The sequence below is a fragment of the Xiphias gladius genome, chromosome 10 (genome assembly GCF_016859285.1).
Source record: "Xiphias gladius isolate SHS-SW01 ecotype Sanya breed wild chromosome 10, ASM1685928v1, whole genome shotgun sequence".
Classification (NCBI taxonomy): domain Eukaryota; kingdom Metazoa; phylum Chordata; class Actinopteri; order Istiophoriformes; family Xiphiidae; genus Xiphias; species Xiphias gladius.
In genome coordinates, this window is record NC_053409.1 from 6,092,730 (window position 1) to 6,106,677 (window position 13,948).

Sequence of the window (13,948 nt, forward strand, 5' to 3'; positions counted from 1 at the left end):
AAATACAAATCTTCCCTTTTAATTGTAATGGAGTAGAGGCATAAGCAGCATGAAATGAAAATACTCAAGTAAAGTACAATTAACTCAAATTTGTAGTTAAGTACAGTACTTGAGTGAATATACTTATTTACATTTCACCATTGCATAAGATACTCATTCAAAACAAGTTGATAAATCAAAGTCAATAAAGGTTTGACCCAACTGCTATTAATAAAACATACAAATTGGTAGGATGAAATGATTGTTTGTGCCTTTTATTAATAAAAAAAATAGTAAAAAGAAAACATGAAACACAGAAAAATAAAAATTGATTAAAAAAGTTTTTCTTGAAAATAATGGCGGACAGGTACATTATAGCTTGCAGCAAATGAAGACAGAACTGACGTCTCACTGAATTAATTAAAACATATACTTAATAACAATCATATGATATTCCATTTTTGATGATGACCATAATTTCAAAAAACCCTAGACACATATTCCTGGAATAGTTCATGCCACTGACGTGATGTATTTACTTTTATTTAATTCAATGAGATAGCTAATTTGTCAGTAATGGAGGAATAAAACTCCATTACATATTAACACATTTTGTTTGTGGACTTTTTCTGCTTTTTTAATACATAAAGGCTGGACACTTTTGATCACTTGGCCACCAAGTCACTACATTGTATTTTCATTTCGATGATGTAAACACTGATCTGAGTGAACTCAAAGTTCACTCATGCAACTTTAAAGCATGATTCATTTCTGAACCACCTCTTGATGATCTCGATGATTTGGATGGAAAATCTGTGGAATCATTATGAAGCCAGAAGATAAGTCCATATATTGTAAACATGAAGTTGTGTCATAAAATTTATTCCTCTCTGAAATACATGCTATGCACAAAAAAATTCAAGAGCATGTTTATGCACAAACACAGTGCATGCGCACACGTATGCATGCAAAGTTGCACATACACAAGAAATTAACACTGAAACACATTTAGTGTAATTATAAACATTTTGGAGGTGTGTGACTGCAACGAGTGGATAGAATTAGCTCCTTCTCTCTTCTCAGTGGAATAAACACCATCACTTTAAATCCTTGGTAAGGCCTGCTAATCCATAATCCCGCTGGCCCTTCACTGGCCCCTTTAGTCTCTGTGCAAGGCCTGACCGACAACACAAAGATCTGGGTGTGATGCAGAGCGTGGTGTAGCTCTAAGGTCTGATTGGCTACCCCATAATTCATCGTCCCTGGTTGGTTCATCTTCCAGCCTATAAGAGTGAATGGAGAATATTGTCATTAGCAATTAGGGAAGTGGCCAGGTGGGTTTGTGTCAGTTGTAAACAGGACTGGTGCATTACTGTGATTAGCAACATAAATTCACTCAGTGACCTTGGAAGAAAACATGTAAGGTCATTAAAGATTTTTGGAGTGTTAGTAGTGAAAAATAACCATTAATATTTAAAATTAAGGCAGCATTCAACACATCAATGACACGATAAAGTAATAGAGAGAATCCAATCCAGAGAGACTCATACGATTGGCTTTATACCTTGTATATATGATGCTTTCCAGCTGATTTCTCTATAATTTGAATATTTTCTCTTGTCCTTGATGCAATTTTACTACATCTTGATAACATGTCATCTTGAAGTCCAGCTTGGACTAAAGCATAGAAAAAAAATCACTGAATGATGGTCTACTAATGTTGTGTAACAGCACTGTCAAATCAGTTAGACTCTTTAAATAAGATACTGTCTATGTGGCTGCTACATTTGCCATTTGCTTAAGTCATACACAGTCATGTCACAGTGGACATGGTTATTAATTGATTATATTGTGTATGTACAGAAGATGTCACCTTCAGAACTAATTGCAGTACAGTTTGATTACTGATTACTATACTACATTACTTATGTTTAGTAAAAATTAAATATGTCTGCCATGGTAGTTCTTAAATAAATACATGTATGACTGAAAAAATTTGAAAAAGTTTGTGTGAGAGGTCCCTTAATTTCCTACTAAATTTCAGGAAACTTTCCCAGTAATTTATTAGAATGGAGCTGGATATTTGTTGGAAACAGTTCTGTAATTTGACGGTATATGGGGAATGGGGAAAATGGTCAGGTGGTACATTTGGTAGCTAATCACGCATGGATTAAAAAAAAATAAAAACTAATTAAGTAAACTAGGAACAAAAATAAATTTCGAGTGTTGTTGAAAATTACACGTAAATATATAATTAAACAACTGTGAACTTACAAATTAACATTTGTTTGATCAGTGGATCTTTGTCAGTTAAAGAATTGTTAAGAATTTGAGTTATCATATTAACTGCTTCTTATAAACTCCACCAACCTACATATTTCCTGGTTCTTTCTGAAATAGCTAAATTTAATGAGCGACTACTTACCAACTAAACTAAAGATATTCTCCATTTTCCTCATAATTAGTACCAAATCGCATTGCCCATTGTGGGAAATTTCCCAAGAATGAACTGTTAGGTACCAGAAAATTACAAATTTTCACTCAATCACTCAATTTTCAGGAACTTAATATGAAAATAAGGTACCTGTAAAATAAAACACTATAAAGATGGAAGAGAATGCCATATTGAAGGATTTATAATGTGTAACATGAAAACAATGTAAACACTCACCCCTGTGAAAATATTGCTGGCTCACTCCCACAAGTCTCAGCCACTGAGATCCCTGGTGATCTTGGTGGCAGACTTAGACTTGGTCTTCGGTCTGAATGACTTCGTCGAATGAAGGGTCGAGGTCCTTGAAAAGATACAGGAAACCTTGCATGAGTTCCCAAAGGCCGTGAGAAAGAAGACACCCCAGTAGAGGTCCATGCTTGAGGGGGCCGGGGAACTGAACAAGGCTGGGCCTCAAACAGGGATGGTGACGCAGGGCAGAAGACTGAACGTGCATTATTGACCATCCGAGCACTAGATGAGTCTTCACTGCTGTTCTCTCTTGACCATCTTTGCACTTTTGGCGAGGCTGGTGGAGACGGTGCTTTGAAAGGGTATGACGAAGCTGAGTTTGAGTTTAAGATGTTCTGCTTTGCAACAGGTGAGCTGGTGAGTCTCCTCTGAACTGCTGGTGGTGTGGGGAGTTTCCTGTTAACAGGGGGGCTAGCTGAAGATGGTGGAGTAGGTTGCCTTTTGAAATTGTGGGGACTGGGAAGTCTTCGTTGTAAGCTGCTAGGTGTTGAAGGTGTGGACGGTAACATGCGACCCCTAGACTTAGGTGGTGTGGCAGGTGGTTGGCTAGTGACTGCTGCTGAAGGAAGCAATATAGACACTGTAGTGTTAGTTCCAGGCACCGAAGAGTTGCCACCATCTTGAAAGTCTGCTGATTCTTCTTGACTGGTAGGTGGATTGGCTTCTAAATAACTTGTTGATGATTTCTCTGTTTGAGAGTCTGAAGAGTGCCTTAGGTGTATAATCTTTCTGGCTTGCTGGTACAAAGAATCCTTTTCCTTTCCTGGGTCTGCCTCCAGTTGAGCATCTGGTTGGCTAACCTTCGATAGAGCAGATGTTTCTTGTTGATCTGCTCTAGCAAGGGAAATAACCTTAGAAGCTTGTCGCAAGCCTCCTTTGCTTGGCAGCACTGTCACTGAATGAACTGAGGCCCTGAGTCTTTGTGATACCACAGTCCTTTTTAACACTGGTGATTTGCCAACTTTTGTAGTCCCATCATCTGCTACACCACTTGAAAGACTCTGGGCACCTTCAAAGGAATTGTCCATTAATACTTCCGGTGGAGGTGGAGGAAGACTATCCAGATCTAAATCACCAGTTTTCTCAGATGAGTTGGATTCAGGCCTGCAGCTGGTTATCCCAGCACTAAGCACGGCTTCCACATTTCCTAAACCAGGTAACACAGGAACACCACACTTCCGTACTCCTTTGAGAGGCCCAAGAACTGTAGGACTGTCAAGTTCCTCTATTCCTTGACTAAAGGTATCAATCAGTTTTTTGACTGAATTCCTACCTCTGCGAAAACCTGACGATGGCAGTGGTGATGAAGGAGGGCTAGGGGGTGGGGTGGCTTTTACAGGACCCTTTGGTGTTTTCTTGTTCTTCTGTTTATCATCTTCAAAATCAGTGGTTACCTCCTGTTTTTTATTGTTGTGCTTTGTTATGTCTGCTTTGTCTTTAAGTGGTTGGGGATTGCTGTTCTTTTCTAGTGGTGGATGTTTGCGATTTATTGCTGGAGACTGTGCCGGTGAGCTTCCTTGATTTTGCTTAGATGGAGCAGTCCTCGTGTTTACACCTGCCATGCTTTTACTCATCCTCTGCAACCTCTGGTTTAAATCCTTCTGAGTCCTTTCTAGTTCAAGTAGAGTAGGATCTTCACCTTTGCTCCGCAGGGATTCTGCTGACCGAGAACGTTGCTCTCTACCCACTGGGCTCTTTTTTACCACTGCCTTCCGAACAGGTGCTGCTGTTTGAGGCCTCTTTGGAGATCGTTCCTCCTCATCCATCCACTGCCGTCTACTGTTTTTTGGGCTTCCTGCTACTTTTGTTTTGGCACTAGGGTTCTGTGATGGGACAAACTGTATCCTACCACTTATAGCATTTTTCATTTTGAGAGTCATTTCTACATTTTGAGGATTCTCTATTCGCTTTGGGGGTAGGCGGCATGGGTGTTGTTGTTCACGGTCTACAGGTGAAGAATTTGATTGCTTTCTAAACCGTACTTGCACATCTCCCATGCCTCTGTCAATTTCCTTATTATCATCATTGTCGTCTTCCTCCCCATCATCTAAGGAGACTGATCCAAGCAATGAGTCTCTTTGCTCATTAGCCATTATGGTACATGTAGAACCTAGTGAGTTGAGTGAGGTGAGGGAAACACTTGGACTTATTTGACTTAGAAGCTTTTGCCTTGACACTCCTTGCCTAGTGTTCATGGAGGTGTATCCAATAGGACTGACCGGAGTAGTTCTATTTGTTGCAGTAGACTCACAACTCTCTCGTCTATAGTGTCTTTCAGATCCAGCAAGGGATTCACTCTCAGCCCCAATACCACTGTCCTCACTAAACAGAGCAGAGTCCTCAGGCCCAGGCTTGCGCAGAGAGGCCATTTCAATACGGGATAAGAGTTGCATTAGTCTAGTCTCTACCGCACGTTTGACTTTCAGTTTCTCCTCTAATAGCTCTGAGACTGAGGCAAAGAACTCCACTGCCTCCTCCAAAGCAGAGTCCCCAATTCCACCAACAGTCCGGCTCACATTTCGCATTCTCTGTGTGGTGTACTGAAGCAGCTGCTGCAGCAAATCCGGTGGGGGCTCAATATTAGCAGAGCCAGACTTCAGAGTGGAAGATGAGAGGTTTTTCATTTGACTTGGCCAAGCAAGATGTTCTCCGTTTTCTTTGAAAACTTTTTCTCCCTCATCTGCCATCTCTTCCAGTCCCTGAATTATTTCCTCATAGCGTAGAGCCATAAAAGCAACCATAGGCTGCACAGAAACCTGAGTTTGAGTTGCTTGTTCCAAAAGTCCAAGCAGAACGTCATATTTGTTTATGCTTGGATTCAAAAAGGCATAAGCAGCTTGGTGAGCTTTTACCAGGGGTTCTGGGAAATCCACTTTGTGCTCTGAAGTTAGTTTGTCTTTTTCTTTCTTTTTCAGAACTTTTGCACCTCTGGTGTTTTTCTTTGGTTTTCTGCCAGACTTTTTCTCTGTTATATCCTGCTTGTCATAATTTTTTTCTTTTTTCTGGGACACTGTGTTGTTGTCCACTGCTTGACTCCCAAATTTATCCGTGTTTACTGCTTGTGGGGCGAGTTCAGTCACAGATCTCTTTTTTTGTGGTGTCATATGTGCCTCTTTCTGAATTACCTGGGATTGTCCAGCTGTCTTCCTCTCCTTTGTATCCCCATCTGTAGATGCAGTTGAATTACGATTCTCTCCATCTTCAAATGGGGACTGTCTAGGGCTTTCTTGAAGTGCAGGGGGCAGCATTCTGCTCTTCCTCACAGGACCCAGAGTCCCAAAATTGTTACCTTTGGATGGTGAGCAGCCCATTTTAGATGTTTTCAAAAACAAGCTGATTTTTATATCTTCTTAGAGAGACCAACACAGCAGAGTAGACAGTGCGGTGAATGATGCAAAGAATAGCCAAGGTCCTTAGCCACCTGCTGTATCTGTCATTTTCAGATGACGGAGGTTGTTGAGTCTGATAAGATCCCTTTCCAGGGGGAAGCAACCAAAACAAAAAAAAGATAGATCCATTTTACGAATCTCTTCCACCGGTCATAGATAGGCAAAATAAATCCACAGATTAGTGGTCATTTTTAGAAAAATTACCTTGTAGAATCCTCTGAAACACATCCTTATACACCTTACAAAGGACGAGCAGCTGAGAGGATTAGTGAGGCTTTCAGTGAACTCCTCAGTGTGCACATATGTCAGGTTAAAGCATATAAAACTCGCCTACTTGTAAGACCATAAGCTCATTTGGTTAATGAGGGCTGGCCTCAGGTGGCTTTTTATAGCCGAGAAAACAATATCTCCCCATTTAGCCCTTGGGCCTTTTCCATAGCAAAAAGTGAAAAAAGGACTCATTAAAATACAGGTGAGAGTGTTTCATTATGAATTGCATCAGAAAACATGCACTAATAGTTCTATTCTATCGTCACTTTTATGACATAAAGCAACATAGTTACTTTAATCATGTGTTACATGTTTGTGCCGTGTGTGTTTCTTGTTGTGCTTTTGTTGCTTTGCCCCCTGTGCTGCTCCAGGTACCGCCCTCCTGCAGCAGGTGGTTGAGTGGACCTGATTCCATTTGCTCAGCAGGGTCGAGCGTATAAAGAATGGGGAGGGGATGCAGCCAGCGCAGGTGGACCATTTAGCAGTGTCCAGACTGTGTGTGTATTGGTGTCAGCTCAAGTGTGGTGCAACCAGATCGCTAGCTTTATTCCCATTTTGAAGAGAGGGTGGTTATTGTTTGTTTCCATGATCAGTATCTTACTTTAGTTTTAATTAAAAAACGGCTTCTTTTTGTTTATAAGAGGCTAGTTTTCCATTATCTTCCCAGGGATGTAATACACTTCATTATAAATTTGTTAACGGATTCTATGGTGATGTTTTCATTGGCCATATTATCCAAAAGGCCTAAATTGCTCTGTCGGCCAGTTATTTTTGGTGATTTATTTTAATGTAAAGTGTTTATATATTTGCCCTTTAATAAATATGACGTTTTGATCATTTTGTATAAATTAGTACAAAGTGAACATCTTCAGCATGGCCAAAGCTTAGCACACCAATCGTAATGTGTCCTTTACTTCGTACCTCACACATGGAGGAAGATAATACCATGACCAAAAAGAAGAATTACAATCAGAGTTTCAATCAGTGTGTACAAATTCACCCAGCATTGCATTATGTACGGTGGAGAAGACTATTTGGTCACAAAGGGAACTGTTTTACCCTTATCCATGTCCTATGTAATCAACTTGCCACAACATTTTCTTATTCCTACACTCATTTAAACTGACGTAATGATTTTGCATTTGTATTTTTCTCTCTATTTTGATATTTTGTATGATTTCTGTAATCTCTGTGAAGTCACCATTTCATGTATTGTTGTTTTGCACAAACTATAAAAAGGACCAGCTGGTTAGCCCATTTTCACAAATTATACAGTAGCTGCACTCTCCTTAATAACTTTACCTTCAAAAGTTATTACTTTCATACTAAAAACTAAGTATGAAATTATGCTCAGTCAGTACAGAGATTAAATTTTCACAGTTAACTGGATAGTCTGTTTGATTTGTTCTTCCATACAATATTATAGCCTTATACTGTATGTCACTGAAAATAACATGAACTAATTCAGTCAGGTTTTATGTACACCTGATTATTTATGTACTTACTGCAAATGACACAATGTGTTATAAACTCCAACATAACATTTACAGGAGTGAAAATATTGATCTTTGGCCCATAGAGATTCAACAGTTTTTAAAGTATGTCTAATTTGGAGAGGTGGAAAAGTGAAGGATGGACTAAAATTGTGTGTTTTTTGAGTGTGAATTGTGGTAAGACTAGACTACTAAATAACCTAAGTGGCATATGAAATGTACTTTCCATAATCATAGCCAAGCTGAATTATTAAATTCTGATATTTAATTTTTATCAGCAGGATATCTGATACGCAGCATTAGACTGTTTGGATAATTTGGAGAATTTGTTGCTGGTAATGATGTTAAAAACGACTTATGTACCTTTATATTCTCTTAGTTTTGTCTTTACCTGAACGCGTCTTCATCTAAATCTGTGTCTGTGCCTGTCCAGTATTTCGAGACTAAACACAGACCGGAGAGAGAAGGTGTGGTTCGCCATTACTTGATGGAAGAGGAAGAACGGCGCGGTCGGTCCCGCGTGCAGGTGAGCTGCTGGGAGATTGGCACGGACCCACAAAGCGCGTTCCCAAACTACCTCCCTCTCCGGTCCGCGACTGTTACGTAACTGATGACCGCTTTATTCTCAGTTACAGCTTTTTAAAAACTATTTAACTGTTAACATTCTCTCCGGCTCTCAAGGACATTATTCCCCTCACCTTTTAGCGACACCAGGTTCCGTCCCGTTTTGCCAGTTACACTGATATCTGTCAAATTGATCGGTTTCCTAGCTGGTTTCCCAACTCTGCTTCACCCAACGAAGGCAGAAGGAAGCTCCGCGGAGGTGAGGACTTGGTCGAGGACGTTCGTAGTGTTTAGGTTAAAGTGAACTTTCACTTCAGCCGCACCTCCTGCCATTTATATAACAGTTAATCTGTAAGACCCGTTTGCCATGTTCACGGAGTCATAGCATACAATATACACAGTTCACACAATGAAATAACGTTAAAGTTAGCTTCCTGAGGGCTGGGAATTGTCCGCTATTTTGCGAGCTAGCTTAGTGTCTGGTTGCCACGATGGAATCAGGATGAACAGACCGAACTGTGTTTTATGTATGTTTAACAAGCAATATGAGGGAACTTTCCCTGGGTTTTCATCTAAGCGCTAGCTGTTACGTGGTATTTTCCCAACCTCATACCTCCTCCATTACCCTTCAGGACACACCACAGACCTCCTCGCCTCAGATGGTCCAGACTTCAGCACGATGAAACATACACATAGGTGGTGCCAGACTCCCCCCTCAGTAACTGTCCGGGTCAAACCCAGCAGTGCTCACAGTCGCCAAATCAGAAGAGATCTCCGGCTGAAAAGAGCCAGTGGCCAAAGCGCCCAGGGCCCAGCGGGGAAGAGCCAGTCGAGCCAGCGCCAGGATGAAGTGCATTATGCCAAAATGATCATGCCTCCAACTATTATCATCCACCGGCAGGAAATGGCATCATACTTCAGGCTTTTTGGTGAATAAGAATCAATAACAGCATGTTTTAAGTTAGTTGCATCCAAGTGATTAATCTAACTTTTAAAATAAACTGAAAAGGCTAATTTAACTTAATTCTGTTTGGTTACAGATGATGACCTTATTCATGACTTCCTGTGGATGGACTGTTGCCGTAAAATGACAGACAAGGTAAAGCAATTATTTTGGTGAGAGCTTCAAATTCTTTCTAATGTTTATGATGCTTACTATTAACTGACTTGTAATTTGTCTCACAAATTCATCAGTACCTTCTAGCCATGACCTTTGTGTACTTCAAAAGGGCCCGCTTCACTATTGCTGAATACACCAGGAAGAACTTTTTCATTGCACTGTAAGTTTTAGAGGAAAGACTCAAATTGTTGCTTTTCTATCCTGATATTAAAATGAAACGCAAACCTTGTAAGCCACTGATTTTACCCCCGTTGTTGATTTGCTGGCAAAAATTTAACTAGCTCATGTGCTTAATCTCTAGGTATCTTGCCAACACCATGGAGGAGGATGAGGAGGAGAGTAAGTATGAGATTTTTCCATGGGCACTGGGCAAGAACTGGAGGAAGCAGTTTCCCCGCTTCCTCAAACAGCGAGACAAGCTGTGGGTTCGCATCGAGTACAGAGCTGCTGTCAGCAGGCGCTGCTGCGACGAGGTACACACAAGTAAAATTGCCTGAGGAGACTGATAAATGGTGTTTCTCCGGGAATTCTTGTAAGGGTCTTGTTTTTGCTGCACAGTGCAATTTTTATTATTTTGGTTTAATGCAAGAATTCCATCTGTGTTCTGTTGCTTTGCAGTGATAGAATTTTTTTAAAGGTTTTTAATGCCTCCATGCCAGCGACAGCAATGACCGGAGGCATTATGTTTCCAGGGTGTCTGTCAGTCTGTGTGTCCCATTCTCATGAATATGATATCTCAGGAACGCCTTGAGAGAAATTCTTTATATTTGGCACAGACGTTCACTTGGACTCAAGGACGAACATGTTAGAATTTGGTGGTCAAAGGTCAAGGTCATTTTGAGCTCACAAAATATTTTTTTGGCCATAACTCAAGAATACATATGCTGATTATGATAAAATACACTCAATACCTTTTTATAGAGTGTGCAGGGATGAAATATTTTCGTAGGCCAACCCAGAAGTTAGCATCACCGTGGTTCCCTCAACAAAAATCCAATGGGATTTTTTCTATTGGCTTTTGGATTTTTGATTATGGTCCTTTCATATTAGGTTCAGCAAGATAATCTTCACAAATGAACACCACTTTTATGATTTTTTAAGCCTAAATACAATCGCCAGAAGTAGAAAGCTAATGTTGAGCAATAAACGAACTACACCACTGCTGCATGACTTCAACATCACCCCCATTAAGCTTCTAACTTGTAATTTGATTTATCACACTTACCTCTTCTCAATACGCCTTTCCGCTTAGAAAGTTAGTAATAGTTTGCATGAGAACGAGTATAAACACAATGAGGCTATAAAGGGAGACTGGTGAGTAGATCGGTTTTCGTGTTAGGCGTGATGATGAACGAGGAAACTAAGTGCATAAACGCTAACTTATTTCCTTCCTTAAAAGTCTTCACTACATTTGTTATGATTCTGGACAGACATGGATGTAAACTGCAACTTGACCGGTTGGCGGGGGCATACAACCGCAGGGTGGTAATTATATTTCTGTTGGAGCTGTATTTATTTATTTCTTGGGTCTGTGTGTCCCTATCTCTTTCCTTGTAGGTTATGGCTATTGTGCCCTCTCACTTTGTGTGGCAGCGAGAGAGATCAGAGCACCACAGCGGCGCCCAGCGGCAGTACGGTGACCGAGACCACGCCCATATTCCCCGCGGGCCCTCTGCCTCCCCGGTCTCCTGTAACCTCTGTAACCACGGCAGCAGGTTAGATCATGGCCTGAGCTCCCCTTCTCCCTATAGAGGCTCTTCTGCACAGACCCCAAACACCACCTATCCACACCCGTTCGCCACCTTGCTGACTTTGGAGACCACTCCACCCAGGGCTACAGCCTCTTGCAGGAAGGAGGTGGGGATGAAAAGCCACATGCAGCAGTCTTCCTGCTGCTGTGCTGAGGGGGTTCCTAGTAAGTCTCACTAATACAGGTGTGCTTCTCCTCCAGCCATAGCTAGTTGTGACCGTGTGTACTATGTACACTACTCCGTTCTTTGGTCACATAACTACCCTACACAAAACCTTTGGGGAAAAGCCCAAACTGTATATTTTTTCCCTGGGAGAGGCCAATGCAGTCTGTTGAAATATTGGATTCAAATGTTGCACATTGAGCTTTGTTTCAATACTGAGCAATTCTAAGCATAAAACATTTCTCTGTGCCGTAAACTTTTATGTGCCACTGTTGGAAGAGTGTGTATAGGGAAAAAAAATAAAAAAAAAAATAAAGAGATTTCTGAGAAAACCTATCAGTGTTATCGGGAAATAAGGCCCTTAACAAGAAAGGGTGGAAACTTAGCTTTAAATACAAGGTGAAAATGAGAGCTGTCCGTATCAGGATTGTATGTAGATGTGATCTATCTGGATTACACCTGGGAGGAATTTCACAAAGCGGGATTAGAAAGTTAAACTGGAAGAGATTGTGCCATATCCCAGTTACATTGATTTACATTTGAAAAATAGCTTGAATGCTAGGTTTATGAATAGAATTTAGTCTATTAGGTTGATGACTGCTTATAATACAGTTTTTCATGTTTCTTTTCAAAGTTACCTTGCTAAAATCTGCCTACAGAGAGATCCCACTGAAATACCTTTGTGTAACCATTATAAACTTTGAAATGGAGTCAGTTTGCCAGACTGCTGAACCTGTCTTCCTCGGGTAATATTTGGGCCCTCTGATATTTAACAAATTTTCTTTGGTGTTTTATAGACTCACACACGATACATTCACTGAGCACTTTATGAGGAACACCTGTACACGACTTATTTATGCAATTATCCAATCAGCCAGTCATGTGGCAGCAGTGCTATGCATAAAATCATGCAGATGCAGGTCAGGAGCTTCAGTTGTTCACATCAAACATCAGAATGAGGAAAAAACGTAATGTCAGACCATGGCATGATTGTTGGTGCCAGACAGGCAACAAAAAAAAACATCCAGTGAGCATCAGTTTTCTGGATGGAAACACGCCTTGTTGTTGAGATAGGTCAGAGGAGAATGGCCAAACTGGTTGGAGAAGATAATGTCAGGTTGCACTCCTGTCAGCCAAGAACAGAAATCTGATCCTGCAGTGGGCACAGGCTCACCAAAACTGGACAGTTGAAGACTATGACCACAATTTACCATCTTCTAATGGCTACTTCCAAAAGGACAATGCACCATGTCACAAAGCAAAAGTCATCTCAAACTGATATCAAAAACATGACAATGAGTTCAGTGGCCTCCCCAGTCACCAGAATCCAATAGAACACCTTTGGGATGTGGTAAAATGGGAAAATAGGGAGCATTAATGTGCAGCTGACAGAAATGATGTGATGCATCATGTCAACATGGACCAAAAATCTCAAAATAATGTTTCCAACATCTTGTGGGTCCCTACCACGAAAAATTTAGGCTGTTTTGAGAGCAAAAGGAGGCCCTACCCAGTATTTTGGTGTACCTAATAAAGCGCTCTTTGAGTGTACAGTTTTATGCAATAAAACATTACCTTTGAGGAAAAAGACCTGAGGTGCTGTTTGACACAACAAATTCCTTATGTTAATGAGTGTGACTACTGTTTAGGCCACCTATTTAATTTTACAAAACTAACACGATTGGATATAAACAGGATAGCTCACTTGTACTAAACTACATTTTTGTGTCTTCCATCTTTGTTAGGGGATGAATCTTCTTGTGGATCCGCATACGACCCTTCTATGGACTGGATCAGTGAGGAGTAGAGCGTCACCACCTCAGCAGTTTTACTACTACTCTCTTTATACTGATGGTTCAGTTCTGTGTATTATCTTCTCTTCTCTTTAATATCACTTTTACTCTGAAGTAAAGGTCTGAATCGCAAGGTTAACTCACTAGTTTGTGTTTATCTCCCATGCAAACATGGTACTGATTTTATAACTGGTCAGAACAAAGTTAACTCTTCAAGTGACTGTAAGAATGAGCTAATGTTATTCCATACATCATATTCTGATGGAAACGTGCAGTAAGATTAATGTGAGATGCCAAAGAGTATTATTGTAACGGTTTGTTTAACTTACACTGAGTTCCTGCTATTTATTTGTACAAGTATTTATTTATTTATATATTTGTTTGTTTTACTGAAGGACTTACTGAAGGACTGTTTTACTGAAGGAATTTTTTTGCTGACCACTTATTCACAGATTGTAAAAGAAATTGTCAGTAAATGAGTTCTAGACACTTTGGCCGAACTGAAGTTTAGCCACTTATAGATACATGTCTTCAACATAGTCTGTCACATACTGGGATTAAACTGGGTGTTGTTAGTAATGTTGCCACTGTGCCTGTTTAATGATCCAATGCTTCCTTTTGATTTTTCAATAAAGGGTTGAACTTTAATCGGTCATTCTGAGATGTGTTATTACAGCATGCTTT

General features: G+C 40.4%; 2 protein-coding genes across 6 annotated transcripts; one reads left to right on the forward strand and one right to left on the reverse strand.

The window, feature by feature from the left end:
- Positions 1 to 253: 253 nt before the first annotated feature.
- pcare1 (photoreceptor cilium actin regulator 1) lies at positions 254 to 9,117 on the reverse strand. 3 transcript variants are annotated; one of them, XM_040137214.1, is made up of 3 exons: positions 9,052 to 9,117; positions 2,651 to 6,196; positions 254 to 1,262 (listed from the first exon to the last, which is right to left on the reverse strand). In XM_040137214.1, exons 2-3 carry the CDS (start codon positions 6,031 to 6,033, stop codon positions 1,139 to 1,141), a joined length of 3,507 nt encoding a protein of 1,168 aa, XP_039993148.1. In that variant the 5' UTR covers positions 6,034 to 6,196; positions 9,052 to 9,117; the 3' UTR covers positions 254 to 1,138. The 3 variants fall into 3 exon arrangements, with proteins under 3 accessions (XP_039993148.1, XP_039993150.1, XP_039993149.1); XM_040137216.1 differs by lacking the exon at positions 9,052 to 9,117 and adding an exon at positions 8,266 to 8,450; XM_040137215.1 differs by lacking the exon at positions 9,052 to 9,117 and adding an exon at positions 6,316 to 6,369.
- spdya (speedy/RINGO cell cycle regulator family member A) lies at positions 9,099 to 13,921 on the forward strand. Of its 3 annotated transcripts, none has more exons than XM_040137220.1 (6): positions 9,099 to 9,367; positions 9,479 to 9,537; positions 9,633 to 9,718; positions 9,860 to 10,031; positions 11,116 to 11,492; positions 13,217 to 13,921. In XM_040137220.1, exons 1-5 carry the CDS (start codon positions 9,118 to 9,120, stop codon positions 11,485 to 11,487), a joined length of 939 nt encoding a protein of 312 aa, XP_039993154.1. In that variant the 5' UTR covers positions 9,099 to 9,117; the 3' UTR covers positions 11,488 to 11,492; positions 13,217 to 13,921. The 3 variants fall into 3 exon arrangements, with proteins under 3 accessions (XP_039993154.1, XP_039993155.1, XP_039993153.1); XM_040137221.1 differs by having other exon boundaries at positions 11,116 to 11,473; positions 13,213 to 13,921; XM_040137219.1 differs by having other exon boundaries at positions 11,116 to 11,473.
- The last annotated feature ends 27 nt before the right edge of the window (positions 13,922 to 13,948 follow it).

Bases quoted from the DNA above. Each gene is read 5' to 3' on its own strand.
- pcare1 (XM_040137214.1), bottom strand. From the start codon at position 6,033: ATGGGCTGCTCACCATCCAAAGGTAACAATTTTGGGACTCTGGGTCCT. The intron at 1,263-2,650 runs GTGAGTGTTTAC...TCACTCTTATAG, and splicing joins CCAGCAATATTTTCACAGGG to GCTGGAAGATGAACCAACCA.
- spdya (XM_040137219.1), top strand. From the start codon at position 9,118: ATGAAACATACACATAGGTGGTGCCAGACTCCCCCCTCAGTAACTGTC. The intron at 9,368-9,478 runs GTGAATAAGAAT...GTTTGGTTACAG, and splicing joins ATCATACTTCAGGCTTTTTG to ATGATGACCTTATTCATGAC. The intron at 9,719-9,859 runs GTAAGTTTTAGA...CTTAATCTCTAG, and splicing joins AAGAACTTTTTCATTGCACT to GTATCTTGCCAACACCATGG.